This window comes from Strix uralensis, chromosome 1 (genome assembly GCF_047716275.1).
Source record: "Strix uralensis isolate ZFMK-TIS-50842 chromosome 1, bStrUra1, whole genome shotgun sequence".
NCBI classification, from domain to species: Eukaryota; Metazoa; Chordata; class Aves; order Strigiformes; family Strigidae; genus Strix; species Strix uralensis.
Window position 1 is genome coordinate 32,750,887 of NC_133972.1, and position 20,859 is coordinate 32,771,745.

Sequence of the window (20,859 nt, forward strand, 5' to 3'; positions counted from 1 at the left end):
GATCCCAGAATGTGTTCTTTTGATTAGTAACTTTTTTCACGTGTCTTATCTAAAATACCATGCAGGCTATTATTGCTTTCACTGAAATAAATGTAATTCATGAAAATAAACATCTGAATTACCTGTTGTTTTCTTTGGAATAGATTTCATTCCTATATTACATTGATACCTAAATACTAACACAACACGTTTCTGTTTGTTTAACCCAAAATTTTCCCTGCATGGAGCTCAGCATACAAGAGTGTGTGGTTAAACTCAGTCTCATTAAGGCTTGGCAGCCCATGAGTTTTTGTTGTGCTTTCCTCTGGGTCAGCTGGAAAATGTAAGAATCATGCTGACGCTGGAAAACTATCGTTACAGTAATAACAGATTTTGAAGGATATTAAAGACCCTGCAGCATTACTCCACTCTACCAGCTTTTCTTTCATCTAATTCTGAAGCAATGCAAGTATTAAAAAGTCCATGCAATGACAGTCGCACAGCTCAGCTGTTGAAAGGCCATTGTTGCAAAAATATCAGCTGCATGAAGCTCCCTTTGTTTGGATTGCAGGTGTACCCATGTGCCAAAGGCATTTCACAGGGGCTTCTTTTACACTAGCTGTATCTTTCGGCCGCTTCCTCTTCTTTTGACAATGATGTTGTCTGCCGTTTTCTTTTTCGAGCTGTCTTAACTTCCCTCTGGCAGCAGTTACTGTGAAGAAAATAGCTCTCATGCTCTTTGAGAGAGAAAATGAAGCTGTCTTATGAAAAGATAGAAGCATTCAGTAGCTCACAGAGTCCAAAAACCTCATGTTGCTCTCTGAAGCTCGAGGAGGTAGTGGCTGAGAAAGGGACATATTATATTGACAAGGCAGTGAAGTTCTGGAGGATGGCTTTGACTTGATTGTGGTTTTCCTCCCTTTTGTGGCCAGTGTATCTCCATGTGTTTTTGGGGGTTGGGTGGGGTGTGTTGGTTTGTTTTTTAAACAATAAAAATAAAAACCATTGTTGAAGCATCATTGTGGCTAATCAAAAGATATTCCAGTCCTGTCCGTCTCGGGTTTTTTTCACTATTCTCTTGATCCTCTGCTATGCGTTTAGCTTATAAATAGGAAGAAGCTTTCTCTCAATAAGGTCTTATTTATTATTTTTGCAGCAACAATTTTCCAAGTATCCAAGTTTTTGATAGGAAATTACCATAGATTTTTATTACTGATTGCTCCAATTCAGATCTCAAATCTTCTTTTACTTCACAAACTTTTTCTGTATCTCCTCCTGAATGTTCACTTTTTTTTTTTATTTAAGGAAAAGTTCTCTTCTCCATCTGTTCATTCCCCAGTGTAGTCTGTGAATTTCTGCTTGCCACTTTAAGTACTTCCACAGTCGTCTTCTCTAGATAAAAAGTGGATCATTTGAAAAGGAAGAACTTCTGAAGCTAATACTAGCCCTTAGGAAAATAATTACAGTAGGACAGCTGGTTATTCTCAGGGATTTTTACCTGAGATCTTCCTAATTTGTGCAAAGATCACTCATAAACTTACTTCAGTATACTAGTTGTCAAGACAAAGTTTGTTAGCTTTTTAAAATGCAATCTAAAGATCTTATTTACATCTTTTACTCCTAAATAAACATTTTAGAGCTTCAAATATTGAACATCAGCTGTCTGTATTGCATATGTGATCGAAAACACTTTTGCTTTATTTGCTTATATTATGATATTGTTCAATTGCTAGCACATCTTGTACAATAACAAAGGAAAATACTATCCTTGGCAGTCTAAAAATACACACTACAAGCAAAACAGTGGAAGGCAAGTCAGTACTTAAGTCAGTATTGTGAGCAATGATGAAAATGTCATGTCAGTTCTGTTGTATTTCTTCTGTGAATCTATTTCCAACTAGTGATGCATAAGTAATGTAGCTTTCTGAGAAGATTTACAAATAGCAAGAGTTCTGGTGCAGAGTAGCTCAGGAAGAGAGTCACAGCAGAAGTTCTTATGAGAGGTGATGTTCTGAGACATGGCTGTATATAGTTATATGGCACTTCATGCATGAAGGAGGAGTTGTGTGGCTGTTCCTTGCAGCATTTCCTGCCCGGTCATTCATTGCCTGTTTCAAGAGATGGTTGAGATGCTAGCTCTTATTCAAATGTAAAGGATATTGACACCAATGAAGTAGCAACTGGATTGCAGAAACATACGTCCAGGTGTTGGTGGCTAATAGCACATTTAAATGTGCAGTTGCCAGATATGGACTGATATAATGAAAGCTTCCAGGATCATTCTGTAAATCACTATATGTATTGAGTTGGAAAACATGTCATTTGGAACATAAATCTGCTAAAAGTGAGCATCACTGAGTTTTGTAGTAGCTTCTGTACTAGATTTATTAAATGTCTTTCTAATTGACAGTCTTGTGAATACAACTTTACAATATGAAATATAAGATTCAAGGAGGAGGAAAGAAAAATGTGTAATAATTCTCTCCCTACACGCCCCCCCCCCCCCCCCCCCCCCCGCAGTTTTGCAGAGCAAAAATCCTGCTTTCATATTTGCTTAGATGTGTGATCTTTTATTAGGCAGTACTAGCAAAGTTGGTGATGAAAGGGAAGATCTTGTTTAATATTTCAGTTTAGTGCACCAACATGGAAGAATAAGTTGGTTTGGTTGGAAGGTGTACTTTTAGGGGAGTGTCATTTACATAAACAGTCCTTAAGTTCAAGCAAAGACGATGAGTGTTTGTGTTGCAGTACTGTATTTGATATCTCTAGCAAGCCCCCAGATCCTTTTCCTGCAAGCTCTATGGCATTAAAAGTATTGAAATATGTGAAATTTTACATTAAACAAATGAAATATTTGAGCAGTTTTAATAAATGTTAAGACCATCCCTCTGAAGTCTGGAAGATCCAGTGTGGTGGGGTTTTTTTTGGTTTTGTTTTTTTATTTACACATTGGGGATTGAGGTACACTGCACTGTGCTTTGGAAGAGCAAACTGCTGCATAACTGGCATTTGAAATGTGAGAAATGCCCTGGTTAACACGTCAGCAGATTGAACTTCACAGAGATAATATTGCATCAGCAGTGTTGTACAGGGAATTATATATGTGCATGTGTTCAAACTGTCTTAAGCAAACAGTGAAGCAAATCATCTTTAAGCAAAAGATATTCAGTAAAGGTGTAATATATTTTCTAACATTTATTTGCAATGGTCTGGAGTAGAGCTTTAACCCAGAGGATGAAGGCTATAAACTTCCTCACTCTTGCATGGTAAGAGTATGATAGGTATGAGGGAGCTTTATGTCACATGGAGAGCATCTGAAGGTGGGGGGAGAAATGGTAATATTTTCTCCAAATCGTGTGCTAGGGAATAAAGAACAGCCTAGAGGGGGATTATGTCTTCAGATACAAGGCTGTTTTGAGAAGATATTTTATGAAATTTAAATAGTTCTTGGCAGCATGCTGTCTTGGAGAAATTTGGGGGGAAGTATCTCTATGTTAATCTAAAATATTATTTTGTTTAACATTATCTAGACCTATATATCTCCCTATTCTCATGTTAATAGTGCATACATGGTTTTTGGTAGTACGCTTATTCTGATTATTAAAAACTTTTTCTTTCAATCTAACAATTCTGGAACTCCTTTAAGAGTTGTTTGTTGCGGGGGGCAAAAATAAAGTTGGTGGTTCTTTTAAGTCCATCAGAGATTTAGATCTTTTGTCAAAAGTCAACTTTGGGTTTTTTTTGTCAGAGAATCTACAAAATTTTGTGCATTTGAAAAGTTAACTTTGGGATGTACTAGACCTAGGCTTTTTTGCTTCTTTGGATAGAAGATCGCTTTCGAGGTGGGGGACAGATATTACTGTGTTGATTATGTTCTTTTGAGAGGACTATGTTACTTCTAGATACTGCTTCAGACTTCCTTAGGTGTTTCTTTGGCTAATGCAGCTTTTCTTTCTTACCAAAACCAACACTTTCAGATATTCTTTTCCTTTAGTCCTAGCAAGTTTGATGAACTTACCACTGGGAAAACCTTTTGTCCAAGATCTTGTTGTATTTATTCCTGCTCTCTTCTGATGTGATTTTTAGGCTGTGTTTTAAAGTACCAGAAATGTCAGTGAACAGCTTGGCTGAACCCATAATAACGGCTTGGACTCTAAGCACATTTTCACTAGAGCTTAGGTAACTGCTGCTTCCTTGGAGTGGAAACATGCATTTCTCCCCTTCTGCTGGGCACGGTGCTTCTTCTTTCTCAGGTTTCATCACCTGGGTGGATCTGACCTGACTTCAAATCTTGCAAATGCATTTTCCTGAGGACAGTGATCTAGTGACCCTTACTTCAAAGAGATTTGTATCCTAAAATTAGAAATAGAAATCACTTAGACTTTGAAAGTCTTCATTCCTTGGTTGTTGGCTGTAGACGTGAAGTTAGGTGAATCTTGGAGTACCATTTTGGCTCTTATTTTTCTCATCTGTTTTTACAACGTGTGGCTAATAATAACCAGGAAGACAATCAAGAATTACAGATACGTTTGAAATACATGGATTACATTCTCACTTACTGATCATTCACATTGTCTTTTGGGAAGGGTTACCAAAAATCCTAAGACATTTCTGGTGACTTTTAGAATCCTCAGATTCTTTTTTTGCTTGAATTCTGTGCAGAATTTGATACCGTACATTATGTTATGGTACACAATATGGTGCTGTACATTAGGTCCTTATGATGGTTGGCAAAAGCAGATATTTATGGTAAGATTACATCTCAAACTTTTGTTAGGTTGTGGGAGTTTTCTTCAAATGGACTTTCTTCTCATTCCTTAAAACTTATTTTTCAAAACTTTTGAACTTGGAAAATAGGTTGACACCCAAAGGTTCTGAAATTTGGTTAAGGAAAGAGGTTTGAAATTTGGTTAAGGTTCAGAAACCCCTGAAATTGTAGCCAGCAATTAGACCTCAGGCTTTGTCTGGCACTTGGAAGACCTAGGGTCAAAGTGAGAGTTTGGATCCAGTATCAGCTTCCATGTTGTATTCTTAAGCCTGAAAGGGATGGATTGACTAGAAGCTGATTAACTCAGAGAACTGACTTCAAATTTTTGCTTTGCTTAGAATATAGAACCATGATTTTGTACAGACTGCCAAGTTTCTTGGTCAGGATGTTCAGCTGGACTCGGAGAGACTTCTTTGCTGGTGCAGACCTAGGAGACTTGGATCAAAATACCCTGTCTCTCAGCTGAGTATCCTGACCAGCAGCCTATTTGACATTTGTCTTACCTTCCATCCTTTTCTATTCTTTGCATAGAAAAAATTAAAGTTGATTTTGACATAACAATGTTATGTTTAGCCTGAGAAGGTAATAAGCTCTGACGATGTAGCATTAATGTTACAGTGTGATATCATATATCGCTCTATGAACTCTTCCCAACAGTATTTCCAATATTTTTTCAAAACGGTAACATTTTGTCTAAGCTATCACACCTCTGTAAAATCTCAGCAGTCTTCAAATAAAGATGGCTAATTTTCCACTCAAGGTATAAAAAAACCTCCAAGGTTTTGTATGTGTGTATACATACACATAAATACATGTATACATATATGTGTGTGTATATGTTTCAGTAAGAAATGAAGTAATTAAGCTTAATCATTAAGTTTTCTTGTTTGTTGAAGTTCACTGGAAGTTAGAATGTAGTTCAGTTGCTTCTCTCAGGGAAAAAATCCCCAAATCCTTCCTTCCTTTTATTATTAAAAAAAAAATTTAAATCCAAACCCGGCTTGTGTTCCTTACAGATGTTTGTGCGACCTTTTTTCCTGCAGGCAGGAGCAGCTGTCTCTCAGGCGTGTTTTTAGAAGCAGGGAGGTGTGGTTGTTGCAGTCTAGCTCATAAAGGGTGGTCCAGGAGGCCCTGAACTGGGTTAGGTGAGCTGGTGGAGTAGAGAAGGTTCACTCCCAAATTCACAGTAGAGGAAGCAGCATCATTCTATACACCTACGCATCAGACTCGCCAACCACAAGGAGACTGGAAGCATGGGGAGTAAATGTAGCTGCTCTCTCTTTTTTAATGGAGAATTTCAACTATAGTGGGAAAGAATGAGATTTTGTTGCTGAGTGAAAGCAAGGAGTCTTTCTTATCCAACAGTCTTTTATGTGCCTTTGGAAGTGCTAAATATTATAGAGGATTACCTAATTTAAAAGGTGAGTAAACTTTGATGAAAGAGTATTATGGGTGCAGTGTTAAACGAATTTCCTCAAAGGGTGGACTTCAGCTGGAGAAAAGACTCCTTTCCATTTTTGGTATCGTGCTGTATTAATGAGCCTAGAATAAGTATCTTCCAATAGTTCTATCTCTGTACTTGAAAGTATTTAAGTCTCTTTAGATATATTACAAATTTCTCTGTTATTTTTTTGTTACAGGAGCTAGAGTTAATGCCAAAGACAGCAAATGGTTGACTCCTTTACACAGAGCTGTGGCATCTTGTAGTGAGGTATACTTTTTTTTTTTTCTGACTGCTTTGTGTTAAAATAAGACATCTCAAATTGCCTTCTGTTCTTTGTTTGGTTTTTACAAATTGAAACTACTCCAAAGGTTTGGAATTGCAGAACATTTTTGCAACAGTTTGTTTGACCTGTTGAGGATATGTGTATATATATCACATGTCTCAGTAGGAAGAAAGGGGGAAAACTATAAACTTCCAGTTCTCAGCCCTTCTCTCCTCCATTTCCCTAGCAGAGGATTCTGCATGCAGTGTTCTCAAGTCCAGTTTACTTCTCTTAAGGTAACCAGAATGGTTCAGCATGAGGGAAGTAGAGATGAACTAAGACCTAGTACAGCTTTTACAGCATAATCATTGCATTTCTTCCTTTTTTTACATGCTTGTCTGTTCAGGCATTGAAGAAATAAATCGTTCTATAAGGCCTGCAAATATCCTTTTTTAAAAAAGCAATTAATGAGTAATGATAGTATTGAAAACCACGTAAAAAGTTATAAATGAAATGTGTAGAAACTTTTTTGAAGTCTACCAGTTACACGGTTGTGAGAATATAGTAATGTAAGAAATTAATTTGTTAACATTCCTCTATTGTTGATATCCTAATAAAAATTTTTAAACGCCTGCAGAAGATCAAAACAGAGAAATGCTGAGCTTATGTGGAACAGTTAATGCAAAACTTACCTCCTTTGAGATCCTGAATCAAATCAATGCTTATTTCAGTATGTCTCAAAAAATAAAGGTTATTTAAAGATTCTGTGTAAATTTTTGTTTGAGAAAATGGAATTGAATATTTTGGTGATGACAAGCACTGAACTTCAAATATTTGTTCCATGAACTGCCTAAACAAGCCTTGTTTCAGTTTTTACTTTTGAATTCCCTGGATAAATTTGCAATATTTTGTCACTAGCATTAATAGCTAAGTTAGGTGGAGATTCTGTTATTCAAAACTGTTTGAAAATGAATCTTCGAGGACGCCTTATTCCCAAATGCTGTTTGTTCTGCTTGAGGTATTTTTAGGCTGCTCCTTTGGGAGCTGACTAAAGCACCAAATGCTGCATTCTTCAGAGCTGAGGGACAATAAAAGCTCCTTATATCAGTAACGCTTGCAGAGAGGAGTGCTGCAGACAAACTGGACCTAAATGATAACTTCAAGAAATGCAACCATGGTCATATTTTTTTAAACGTGGAATACTTTAAACAGAATACTAACCAAAGGCAAACTACACATGTAAACCAATAAGACTGTGTGCCCAAAAGGCAATGATAGGTGCTTGTCAGAATTTTCTATTCATAAACACAGAAAATCATAGGAGCCCACATACGTGGTTGGTATGTGTAGGCACTGTTTTCCAGCTGACAGACATACATGGCGTTTGGGCATTAGATGAAGAAAGCTGTAATGAAAAAACTCTTGATAATGATTTCAGTAAAGCATCTGAAATTATTCTTGAGGCAAGAACAGCTGCAATTAAACAAGGACATTGGAACATGCAAAATAGCTGGAATTATGGATTTAGCTGTCAACTGTGCAAGTTCAAGCAACTTCATGTCAAGACAGTCATGCTCGAGGCCTTTATGTTTGTGTACCTGGTGTACTTTGCAAAAAAAACCCACCCTAAGCATATTCACTAATTCTTGAAATTCATTAATGCATATGCACAGAAGATGCATTATTTTTATACTAGTACTATGGTGCTTCCTTCTGCAAAAGGGGTAATAGCTGTTCTAAAATGTCCTTGTTCTGATTATGGTTTTTCTTAATATTTGGTTCAAAAAAGACAAAAATTCAAAATACTTATTAGATTTTTAACATACTAAATCTGCTTAAGTTTCTTTGAGAATAGAAGAGTTATTCCGTTTCTCATTTAAATTACAAGCCTGTGATGCTTTTATGTTTGTTCCTATTTCTTTTTTATTGACAAAAGAAGAAATTTAAGCATTTTAAATACAATTTATTGTAATAAATAGATTTAAGTGTTAATTAGCATTCTGCTCATAGCTGAGAATAATACCTAGCTGTTGTACCATAATGTAACCCAAAATTTCAGTTACTTGTGGTAGCATGTCTTAAGTTCAAAGTGCCAACCATTTTCTAGTGTGCTCAGTGTTTGAGCTGGAAGTCACTGATAGCAACTAGTGAATTGTGGGAAGGTCACGGAGTTGATGTAAAATGCAGTATTCATAATTGCTAACAGATTTTTGTTTTTAAATACATTCCAATTGTGTGCCCATATTTTAACAGGATTTGTTTATCTTGCTGTAAGAATTAGTCTTATTTGTCAAGTTTTCACAGCTTGTACTTATAACAAAAGGAAATGAATAATCTTTTTGTGAGATAGAATTCAGTGCAACATTTTTAAACGGTTTTCAGGAGTTTTGCAACAGTGTATGTTGAAACTTTTTGCGACCATGTTCTATTCTATCTGTGGTTCTCTAAACATACGTTTAATAAGCTGTTCTTAGCCATTTCTAAACTTTGACAGCTTAAGTAGTTTGCTTGGCAAATTGATGAAAATGCGTTATAAGTTCATAGTACTTCAGTAATCCTTAGCAATAGAAGAAGTCCTGAGGAGGTTTATTGAGCTTTGGAAATTAGTTGTGATGACAAAACAATTTGCCAGCCAGTTTAAGGAACGGGATAAGAGACCTGGAAAAACTTGATTCAGTTGAATCCTGTAGGGAGTTTATTGCTCATGTTCTTGAGAGCTTCCCCAGATCTGGATTTATGGTAAAGTATGAATCCCAAAGTGTAAGATGATGTTTACAAAAGAACAAATTGTAAATAGTTCTATTCCATTATACTGTCATCAGATTTAAGGCTGGCATTTCAAATCTTTACTAAGTGGCTTGGTTTTTTTGAATGTTTTCAGGATGCTGTTCAGGTGTTGTTAAAGCATTCAGCGGATGTCAATGCTCGCGATAAAAACTGGCAGACACCCCTACATATAGCAGCTGCAAACAAAGCTGTGAAATGTGCTGAAGCTTTGGTGCCTCTCCTAAGCAATGTAAATGTGTCTGATCGAGCAGGCAGAACTGCATTGCATCATGCAGCCTTCAGTGGACATGTTGAGGTAAGAGTTATTTTTTTTTTTAGCTTGTTTCCCACTCATCATTCTGTCCCTCACATATCTGATGTTTAGTTTCTCAGTTTAAAATCATATTTCCCCCATTCCCTCAAAAAACTCCAACCCCTATTTTGTATTTGAATTTGTCTTTTGTATGCATCTGTGTACAGAATGGTTGTAGAAAATACACGTTACATCATTTAGTTGGAAGGTTATTACAGCATTCACCTTAAGACAGAAGCAAATTTGCCTAAGTAATAGATACATTTAGAATGGAAAAAAGCAGATATTTTTCTGTTCAGTACATAAGGAACATATGGAATGTGTTGTCACTGAAATGTGAAGGAAATATATGTAATAAGCTTTAACTCACTAGTTTTCAAGCCCTGAAAAATGACTGCTGAGAAATTCCCGTTGTAATTTTGTATACGTGATTAGAGGCAAATTTGTGATAGGCTTGCTTTTAGTGAATCCCTTAGTAATAGCCTGAAGACTTCAAAGATTCCATAGCTTTGCCGTATTTAACTGTGAAATGTTTGTGTTGACATCGATTTTTGTGTTCCTTACAGTCACTTCACTATTGCTGCCAAGGTGGGCGCCAGTTTTTTCAAGCTTATGGAATATTCAAAAACCAACACATTTAAATCCTTTGAAAACACGTATTTTTATTTTCTCCTATGATTTTCTTTGTCTACCTTGAAGCAGAATTTTCTGTTATGACTAGAGGATTTTTTTTCTTTGTGTTTATCTCAGATGGTCAGCTTACTGTTGTCTAGAGGGGCCAATATTAATGCATTTGACAAGAAAGACAGACGAGCTATACATTGGGCAGCATATATGGGTATGTACATACATTTCAGTTGATTACTATTGTAAAAAAAAAATTGCCTTATGTTGAGTGGTTTTATATATGTCTAGGAAAAATATTTACATTGTAAGTGTTGAGGTTATTTGTGTGTCTGCCAGAAAACCTTTAATAGTATACTTCAAATTGCCTTGTAAATGTGTTTTTGTGGTGAGAAAGAGCAATTTGTTGGAAAAAGAAAAGTAAGGTAAGTGATTCTTTAAAAAGAAGGAGCTACGTCTAATCACAGGTGAAAACTTCTGCAATAACGTTAAATAGAAAGCAAGCAATTAATGCAAGGGGCACCTGAAACAGAGGATCTTTACACCAACCTTGGGGCTTGTATTCTAAAAGAAGAATATTTCATCTCTAGAACTCCAAATTCTTGCCTTGCCATTCTTATTCCAGGAGTGGATAATTATTGTTCTCATGATATTGATCAATGCACTGGCAGTACTATCAGAGTAATGTACTTCATTGCCTTTTATCAGACTTTCATTTTATTAAGTGCTAGGAATAGTTTTCTTCAGCATAGCTACAATAAATAGTAGAGCTTTGTATCTCAAGGCTCATTTAAAATATGAGCAATATAACCATTGAAAGGTGAATCCTGGAAAATGCAGGTTAAGAGTTCTAGACTGACACTGACAAAGACTTCTTAGCTTTATCTAATCACTTTGTTTCTAAGTAATTCACATGCAACTGCAGATTGTATTTGTCGCTGCAGAATATGTTGTACCAGTTCAGAAGCCAAAAACGTAATGTGTCTTTTAATTTCCAGAAAATGTCTAAAAATGCCCTTGAACACATGCAACGTGTCGTATACGAGCAGTGGACAATTAAGTTTCAGTATCAATTTCAGGAAGGAGCCAGTTGAGATGATTCCATGGTCTTAATCGTTACTCAGTATTTTAGCTTATTGCTTCATAATTTTATCCAACCAAGGGAGAAGAATAAAAGCGGTAGGATAGGTATTGTATGAATCTGCATGCCTGGGAATTTCTTCGGAGACGAAATGGGGAAATAAGACTTCATTATATGTAATTTTTTGCTCCTGTTATGTTTGGTGATCTGCATTTTCCTAAATTTAAAATTCTCCAGAAAATACATATCTATATGCATAAGATACCATCTTATGAAAACTTAGAGAACAGTCAGGAAGAGAAAATAGTCCTATTATTTATGGCAGCTTTTTTTCCAGAGGTGATCTAAAGATGTGAACATTTTTGTTCACAGTTATAAGAGAAACCTACTACTTGGAATGACTGTCTTGGTGAAAACCTTTATATATATATAGGATTTATAAAGGAGCAACATGTATTTTTGACAAACATTTAAGTTAATGTACAAGGAGAGTAATTTCTGTACTGCCCCTTCCCTGAGTAAAACAAACTAATTTTACAGTATCTGATATCAAAGCAAAAAATAAGCACATATAAACTAGGAAATTATGTGGACTCATTACATTCATACCTCTAAGTCTAGGATAACTCTGCCTTGGAGGTCTGATCTTAGGCAAAATTGTCCTCAGTATACATTTTGGTATTCATGCTCATTATTACGAATTGGAGAATTACTTATAAATAGGCATAATGCTGTGCAATGTGTATGCGTGGGGGGTGGTTCTTAAAAACGGACTTAAGGTTGCTAATTAAACATATTTCTCATCTGTGGCATTGAGTATCTTATATAACTGCTTTGGAATTGTTACATTTATCCAAGTAATGTTTCCCAGTCTTCCCAGGGAAGAGCAAATGGAAGCAGTAACTTAAAAGTGAAAATATAGTCTTAAATTTACATACTGAGCAAAATAAAAGAGCAATAGCATGTGGGCAGTGCCTGTTTAAATACAAGGGGTAATGGCTTTAAACTGAGAGAGGGTAGATTTAGTTTAGTTGTAAGGAAGAAATTCTTTCCTGCTGGTGAGACACTGGAACAGGTTGCCCAGAGAAGCTGTGGCTGCCCCCTCCCTGGCAGTGTTCAAGGCCAGGTTGGACGGGGCTTTGAGCAACCTGGTCTAGTGGAAGGTGTCCCTGCCCATGGCAGGGGGGCTGGAACGAGATGATCTTTAAGGTCCCCTTCAACCCAAACCATTCTGTAATTCTATGAAATACAGTTACCAAAAACCTTACCCTGAGTTTTGGGGTTTGATAATTCGTTGTTCCTTGTATGAATGTGCTTTGGTCCAAGGACTGAGAATTCTGGTCTTTACAAATTCAAAACTACACATTTATAAAATCAGGCTTGTTCATAAGATCTCAACGGTTGTAAAAGTGATCTTCTCACAAACATCTGGATTCACATAAAAGTGGAATTATTAACTTGTCTTTGCACAGGTCTGTGTTTAGGTCAATTTCACATTAGTCTTGTGTCCCTGACAATACAGGTCTGAAATAACCCGATAGCAATATAAAATAAGACATATGTGAAATGCTAAAAGGAACAACAGGGCCCTGTTGAGCTGTCTTCAGAAGAAAAGACTTGAGTGTGCCAGTGAATTACGAAGTGATCGTCACAGCATTAATACTTTTATAATTTGAAGCTGTATGATACTGTACTTCAAGTACTGATACCTGTACTTGAAACCAAGAAGTAAAAGAACAATCTTCATTATTGATTCAATGTTCTTTGTGATATTTTGTATTAGTATTTTGTAATCTACTTACATATGCAAAGTAGTGTCTGTGATAGGCTGTCCAACCACCTTACTCAAGGAGATTATTTGCAAAATTTTGTGGAATGAAATTTGTGCATGAGATGGCAGAGATTTGATGAGCATCAGTGAGAGAACAGACATGTTTTCTGGCTTTTGCTCACCTAAGTAAGTCTTCTATTTTTCAGATGAACTACATTTATTCCAGTTTTAGTCAGTGCTATTTCATAGGCTATTAACAGGAAACTCTGTTAATGAACAGTGGTTGGGTGGGAAAAATATAATTTATCTGATGTTGATCAACCTAAATATCCTTGCAGATAGTAGAGTAGAAAAAGCTTTTGAAAGTCTTCAAACAAGAAAAAAAAAAACCTGTGACATTCTCACAATTTAGAGCCATTTTACACTGCTCCAGTTGTTTGAAGACAGCCTTAAAGCTTTTCCACCATATAAAACTGACCATAGAATAATAAAGAAGTTATGTTTTTCGTCACTCTACTATAAATAACTTTCTAGGGTTATATCCATTGTTTCCCTTCCTTCCTGCTTTTCACCCGGCTCCATTGCTGTCTAGCCGCAATGCTGCGACTAAAATGGACTTTCATTCTTGCGCACTCATTAGTGTATCGGGATGTCTACTCAGCGCTTCCCACTTCAAGTACCTTGCTCTTCTGTTTGAGTGTCTTCCACTGATTGCTGCTTGCGTTTTCAATGCAGGTCAGGGGTTTTTTTCTTCTCTTTAAAGCTTTTCTGCCACTGTTCCGTTCAGTGTCTCTCTTCCTTTCACTGCTTTCCATATCTTCTGTACTTCTGTCTCTCATATAGGGCTTGTTTTCATTCTTGTCCCTGTTATATTTGGGTCAGAAGATGAGTATCATGTTTACATTTCTCTTTCTCTTCTTTCCTACAATACTGAAGTAATTCAGAAGTGAAATGTTTCAGCACTTCACATTGCACTGGTAAACTCTGTTTCTGATCGGTATAACTAGCTGAAATGTCAGTCTGTATGTTGTTGGGCATGCAGCATAAAATAGGTATCTGGTGACTGAATGTTTATCAAAATAGCTTTGTCTGTATTCTTTTGGGTAGACATTTCTTATTCAAACTTTTGCAAATTCTCTTAGTCATTGAAAAAGCAAAGACCCTCACTTTTTATGAAGCTGAAAGCTGGATATGATACTTTTTACTTAGATGTCTGACTGGATAAGCATAAGTATTCAGTGTGTCCCTCACCACCTTTTTAACTAAGGTAAGGGTGTCACTTGAAAGGTAAAACAAAGAATCTCACATCTGTTCGTATGGGTCACTTACAAAGGTAAGGCACTAAATGTCTGTTTAACTCAAGTGTTCTCCTTCATTCTGTACACTTTGTCATGATTATCTGTGTGTTTTCAGATGGCTTGTTTGGCAGTTAAATTAACAACTGAGCAAGAATGACAGTTTTTGGTTGCCTCATTTTCATAGCTTTTCTCTAAGCATGTGGTGTCACAACTACATACGTGCAAGCTAGTGGGGGGAGCGTGCGAGCACGGTGAAGGGGGAAGCTGGTTGCCCTTTGCAGCAGCAATGTGGTGTTGGGGCCCCTGGCCCAGCCACAAAGCTGGCAGTGAGAGTGACTGCCTGCTACTTCAGGGTGGGCTCCCTTCCCTTTTCCACCCTCCTACCTGGAACTTCCCCCAGGTCATCCTTCCCCACAAAACCACTTGACTCTTACTTTCCTCCCAGTGACTTAGAAGAATAGTTGGTGCTTTCAAAAGGCTATGGTTCCTCAGAGGCCTGAGTCAGTTTTGAAAATAGAGGTTTGCTAAATCCTGTATGATTTGGGTCAACATTTTAAAGGTTTTGCAAGTAAAGGCAGTTGGATTGGGGGGGGGAATATATTTAAAAATAGAATATTTTCTTATTTTCATGTTTGTGTAATTTTTTCAAAGTTTATGTTGAAGGCCTTAAAAACCTTACTGGACATGTTTGCAGTTGAGGTGAAGGTGGCAGACTGACAGTCACATTCTCAAGTTGTTAACAGAAATTTGCAGTAAATGTTTAATAATTACAAAGTTATTTCACCTCTCTAGTTCTCAGATCTTCCCAAAAAATCCTTCTGTGTAAGCAGAAGACAAAATTATTTTTTTTAACATACAAGACTATTTTTGTGGTATAAAAACTATGATTATTGGAGGGGGTATGTGGAAATACTCCCTGTCAGAGACTAATATTTTATATTGCTTTTATAGTTCATGATACAATTAGAATACAAGAACAATTATTTATTTGCCAGATTAGGTCCAAATGAATAATGTCTTGTTTGTGTTATAAACAATTGTACAATGATTAAGTTTGTAAACTTGTGCTCATTAATATAAAATACAGCTTTATTCTTTTTATCTTTATTCTTTCAGGTCATATTGAAGTTGTGAAATTACTCGTGGCCCACGGAGCTGAAGTGACATGCAAAGACAAGAAATCATATACACCCTTACATGCTGCAGCATCTAGTGGGATGATCAGCGTAGTCAAATATCTTCTGGATCTGGGAGTTGATGTAAGTAGGAATAAAACAAAGTGATACTTTTTGTTTGAAATGCTCTTGTTAGTATTGTAGCAGAGTTTATTTATGGTTAGGTTGTGATGTAGTGAAAATAATATTTCCAAATATTCACATGCTTTTTTTTTTTTGTTGTTAAAAAAAAAATCATCCCCCCAAGTAACTTAAGAGCTTTGCAGATTTTGCATAATTATTTGGAAATAAATTTGTATTTAGTAGGGTTTTTTGTTCATTGGACTGGAACTCAGGAAATAGGAATTCCGTTCCTAGCTTTGCTAAACAATCCTTTTTGAACTGCAGGAAATTTGCCTCAGTTATTTGTAAAATATAGATGTTACTGGCTTTCTTAAACCCTGTAAGTTTTGGGATATACTAAAAGTTTTGAGAAACTTCGATACTAAGTAAGGAAGGCCATATTAATATTGAAATGCAAAATAAATTAAAGGGCTGTACAGTACGTGTATGTAGAAAGCGTGTTAGCAGCAAACTGTGAAACTGTGTAAGAAATCTGCATTGTTCATCACATTTTAGTCTTACAAGACTGGAGGATGCTGCCAAAGTTCTGTCTTGAGAAGTAGATCAGAATTCAGTATCATGTGCATAGCAACAAATTCTATAGACACACATGTGCGTGCACACCCCCACCCTCCCGGAAAAAAAAAGTCCCTTTGGCCTCCGTTTTTAACGGAAACCCACAAATGATGTTGAAAAATGATAGAGGTCCATCCTGTGCTTAGTCTGTAGTGTCTGTGTAAATTGCCACTGTTGACTTTTTTTCCATATGCGTGTTCTGTCAAGTTGCATACTGCCTACAGGAAACTGGTGTGCAGACAATTGGAGGAGGTTGGCTCACTTGTAAAGCCATCGTACTCTTCCCCAGTACACAATTCTCAATCAAAGTACTACATCCAGAACTTGCTTTTAATTTCTGGTTTTGGAGAGTTCCAAAACATAATGAAGAATTTGTCTCACGACATGAGATTTTTCATTGTCATAATTAAGTGCTGCAGCAGTACAGGTTTTTGCCTACTAACTAATCTTGGGATTTTTTTTCTCTGATAGATGAACGAACCAAATGCCTATGGAAATACTCCTCTCCATGTAGCTTGCTACAACGGGCAAGATGTTGTAGTGAATGAACTTATAGACTGCGGTGCTAATGTAAATCAAATGAATGAGAAGGGTTTTACACCTTTGCACTTTGCTGCTGCGTCAACACATGGAGCCCTGTGTTTAGAGCTTTTGGTCTGTAATGGAGCAGATGTAAATATGAAGGTAGGTGAATCCAAAGCCATCCATTCAATCTTAAAAATGCAGTATGTCTTTTTGTCAGGTAATTTTCAAAATCATTGTTACAATAACATTTAGAAGTTCCCCCTGATTGATGGAATACTTCTGTGAAAAGTACTATAGAAAAAATGAGCCAGTATGTTGCTTCAAGGAACTTGATCTGAAAACCTCAATGGGATGTAGTAAATAGCCCAAAAGGGTAAAGAAGAAAGATGACAATACTGTCTGGTCAATCTTGATTATACTTAAATATCAGAAATCCACGTAATTTGTCTTTCATAGTCTGTCCATGTGGTGAGAGCAAATCATATGGAAAAATGCAAAATAACATGTTTTTCTTATAAATAAGCAGTATTAATGAAATCAAGGATATTTCAGAGAAATGTTTATGAAAAGACTAATTGCTGGAGCAGTTAAAGAGCTGATAATGCAAGATCCTAAAATCTAATTAATAAGGGAGAGTTGTAAAGGGTGTATTAAAAATACAAAGATAAGTATATTAGGCCAATGGAAGGTCTTAAACAGCTGGCTTTTTAATTACTCCAGCAAAACTTTGTGAGCAGAGTCAGCATATGTCTTACCTGTCTACTTGGTCACAAGTCTTTGGCTGCAGAATATTCCTTAGAACCCTGTCTTAGTGTAGGCAGAAATTCTAATCCACACAAGCATAAAGACAATACCTGTATCTTTTATTATCTTCTCTAGTATGTAGGGTAAAGACTCGAGATGTGAGAGAGATGAGACTTCGTGTTTTGCATTTTTACTCTAGTAATGAAAACTTAACTGTATTCAGAAATATTCAGTGGCAGTATCTGGTGTCTTGACAGATTTTGGGCTGGGGGAAGTGGGAAATGGTATGTGGAATGAAGAGTCCAAGTGCTCCTCTTACAAAATATTTAATTGCCTGTACATGTACATTATCTAATTGCCCACATGTGGTAGGAAGAGTATTATTTATCCTTTTGTTCCTTTAAATAAATAAATAAATCTGTTTAATAGTTATGCCTGAATTTCAGCACAATCTGGATAAGAAGTGAATATTAGAATAGCTAACATTTCTGTTAAAAATCATGGGGTTTGTGGCTCACTTCATGTAAGATATTCATACTGATTTTCAGCTAACTAATTTTAAAATACAATTTTTATATCTATTGTTAGTTCAAAATCCGTAGCCCACTGAAAATTTGGGAGTAACTTAAAATTAAGCTATTTGATGTGGAAAAATCTTAGATGTATGTTACTGTTCACTTTTAAATATACTTAAACTCAGCTGTGGAAAAATTCATCACCAGTGTGCCCTGGAGAAGTAAGGAGCTGTGCTACAAGGGTTTATTGCAAACTTGTCCTAAAATACACAGGTCACAGTCCATTTACTTTTGTTACCAGCTTTCTGCTCTGCATAATGTCCCATATGACTGAGGGTTTAGCCTTACAGGGCTGACTTCTTTCCTACATTATTGAAACGTCATTTCTCAATAATGTATGTTCTGTCATAAAAATAATCCCACAATGTTAAATATACTAATGATTATGTACTTATGTTACTTACACAAATAAGAGCAAAAGAGAAACATAAATATTACCAAGCAAAGAATTACTGTATTCCTGTATGCTGGGTTGCAAGGTTCATGACTTTGTGCATATTTCTGATGTAGAAGGAAAGGGGGGAGGGCTTAATTTCAGAAGATGTTCAGCAGGTAATGGTGGTTGGGTTTTTTTGGCTATATTTGTTTGGCTTTATTTGTTTTCAAATACACCTTAATTGTAGATTAGGAATGAAAATTTAAAACTTCCAACATTCTATTAGGATAATTAAACACTGATAAATATTGTGTTAATCTTTATGTTTGACCTTAAAATATGACTCTTTGTTTTACATATGGTATAAACTTAGATGCTGACTACATTTATTCAGTTATAACACTTAAGTAACTGTCATGGTTTGAGCCCAGAGGGCAACTGAGCACCACGCAGCTGTTCACTCTTTCCCCCTCAGGAACGGGAAGGAGAAAATAAAGAAAAAGGCTCAGGAATCGAGATAAGGACAGGGAGGGATGACTCACCCATTATGGTCATGGGCAAAAGACAGATGCCTCGTTAGGGGAAGGAAGAGAACATCACTTCAATTCTGACACTAACAACAACACTTAACGGACAGAGTGGGACAGTGAGAAGCGTTACCACATCTTAAAAACACCTTCCTCCCACCCCTCCCTTCTTCCCGGGCTCAGTTTTGTTCTTGATCTCCCCACCCTATCCCCCAGCGGCACAGGGGACAGGGAATGGGGGTTATGGTCAGTTTGTTGCTCCTTCCTCATCAGGGGGAGGACCCCTCGCATTCTTTGCCTGATCTACGTGGTTCCCCTCTCATGGGAGACAGTCCTCCACGAACCTTCTCTGTCGTGAACCCTTCCCACCGGCTGCAGCCATTCCCATGCTGCTCTGGTATGGGTCACCCCCGCATGTTGCAGTCCTCCCAGAGCTGAACTACAGCAGCAGGGGCTACTTCTTCCCACAGAGTCCCAGCCTCATTCGGGCACAGCTGCCTGCTCTGGTGTGGGGTCATCCACAAGCTGCAGGTTGGCATCTGCTTCACCCTTCACCGTGGACCTCAGGGGGTGGGGGGACGGACACACGACAGCCCTGCCATCTCACCACGGGCGGGATACAGGGGAGTCTCTGCTCCAGTGCACCTCCCCCGCTTCCTCCCCCTTTCTTCCACTGACCTCAGTGTTCACACAGATGTTTTCCTCACAACTCCTCCTCACAACTCCCACTCCTTCTCCCAGGTTCCCCTTCTTAAATATGTTATCACAGAGGTGCAGCCACTGTTGCTAATTGGCTCAGCCTTGGCCAGAGGTGGGTCTGACTTGTAGCCGGGGGAGCTTTTGAGAAGCTTCTCACAGGGGCCACCGCTGTAGCCCCCCTCCCCCCGCTACCAAAAACCCCACCACACAAACACGGCACAGTAACGTTAGAAATTTTGCAAAGCATGGCTAGTATCTTCAAAGTGACTGGCAAAGTTCCTGAATTCTTTCAAGTTTATAATGTGGGTGAGCTTTTGTTTGGTGGTGACAAAAGATGTTTTAACATCAGAGAGATGTCTTTTGCCTTCCTTCCCATTCAGTTTTAAGTTATGGGATCCAAAGTGTAGATTTGTTGGTTTCTGTAACTTTAAAAAATTCTTAGAAGATCTAGTATGGGTAAACTCAGGTTTTCTCTTAAGTTTACTCTGAAATAACAGAATTATTTTTTCTGGAATATGATAGTGATGGGGCTGGGAAATGCAGCCTGAAATGTACCAGAGTTGAGAATTTCAGCTGAAGTCTAAGAGCTCAGTAAAGATTTGGCTACTGAAGTTAGCCTGCTTCAGAAGAAAATGTCTTTACAGTGGAAAGGGTTAGTAGCTTTAGCTATAGGTTGACTGTAATTAAAAAGTATTGATTTGGTAAGTATCAAAACTGTTCAGTGCAAAGTTAAGTAGGGTTGTGTAGGGATTTTAAACAATTTTAGCTTGAAAACAGCATTTATCCGGTTTCCATACCAACATGTGTCTCCATTGTAATTCTGTTAATAGCATTTCTGTGGATTTATACCAGTATGACTGAATTTGGCCTGTGAATTTGCACTTGAAGGCGTGAACAGCCTTACTTTTTATATGAAAACTTACCAGTTGTGCTTGGAAAAGTGCAAGACCTGAGACAAAAGAAAATCGTTTCCAAGTCAACTTTGCTTCTCTGGAAAGGCCTATAAGGATAAAACTTGGATATAATCAGAAGAACAATCCCTAAAAAATAGCAAAGGGAAATTGGATTAGAGTATGTTGTGTAGCTAAGAATAATTTGTAGAGATAAAAGGGGATGCTTTTAGAGCATTCCTACTAAGTATTTATTGGACCAAGCCTGTTCAGTTTCTAAATCCTGAGGCTGAAGTTCAAAGCAGTTCTTACAATTTATTTTTCATCATAATTATATTGCTTGTGTAATCTGATTCAATAGTTC

At 37.1% G+C, this 20,859-nt stretch overlaps 1 protein-coding gene across 6 annotated transcripts in view; it reads left to right on the forward strand.

Moving 5' to 3' along the window:
* The window catches only part of ANKRD28 (ankyrin repeat domain 28), a 125,223-nt gene that overhangs the window by 71,525 nt on the left and 32,839 nt on the right, over positions 1-20,859 (forward strand). For all 6 annotated transcript variants that reach the window (XM_074861598.1, XM_074861607.1, XM_074861587.1 and 3 more), the window contains 5 exons: positions 6,388-6,458; positions 9,335-9,535; positions 10,283-10,370; positions 15,423-15,565; positions 16,631-16,843. In XM_074861598.1, the coding sequence (XP_074717699.1) occupies positions 6,388-6,458; positions 9,335-9,535; positions 10,283-10,370; positions 15,423-15,565; positions 16,631-16,843 (716 nt within the window). The remainder of the gene's footprint in view (positions 1-6,387; positions 6,459-9,334; positions 9,536-10,282; positions 10,371-15,422; positions 15,566-16,630; positions 16,844-20,859) is intronic.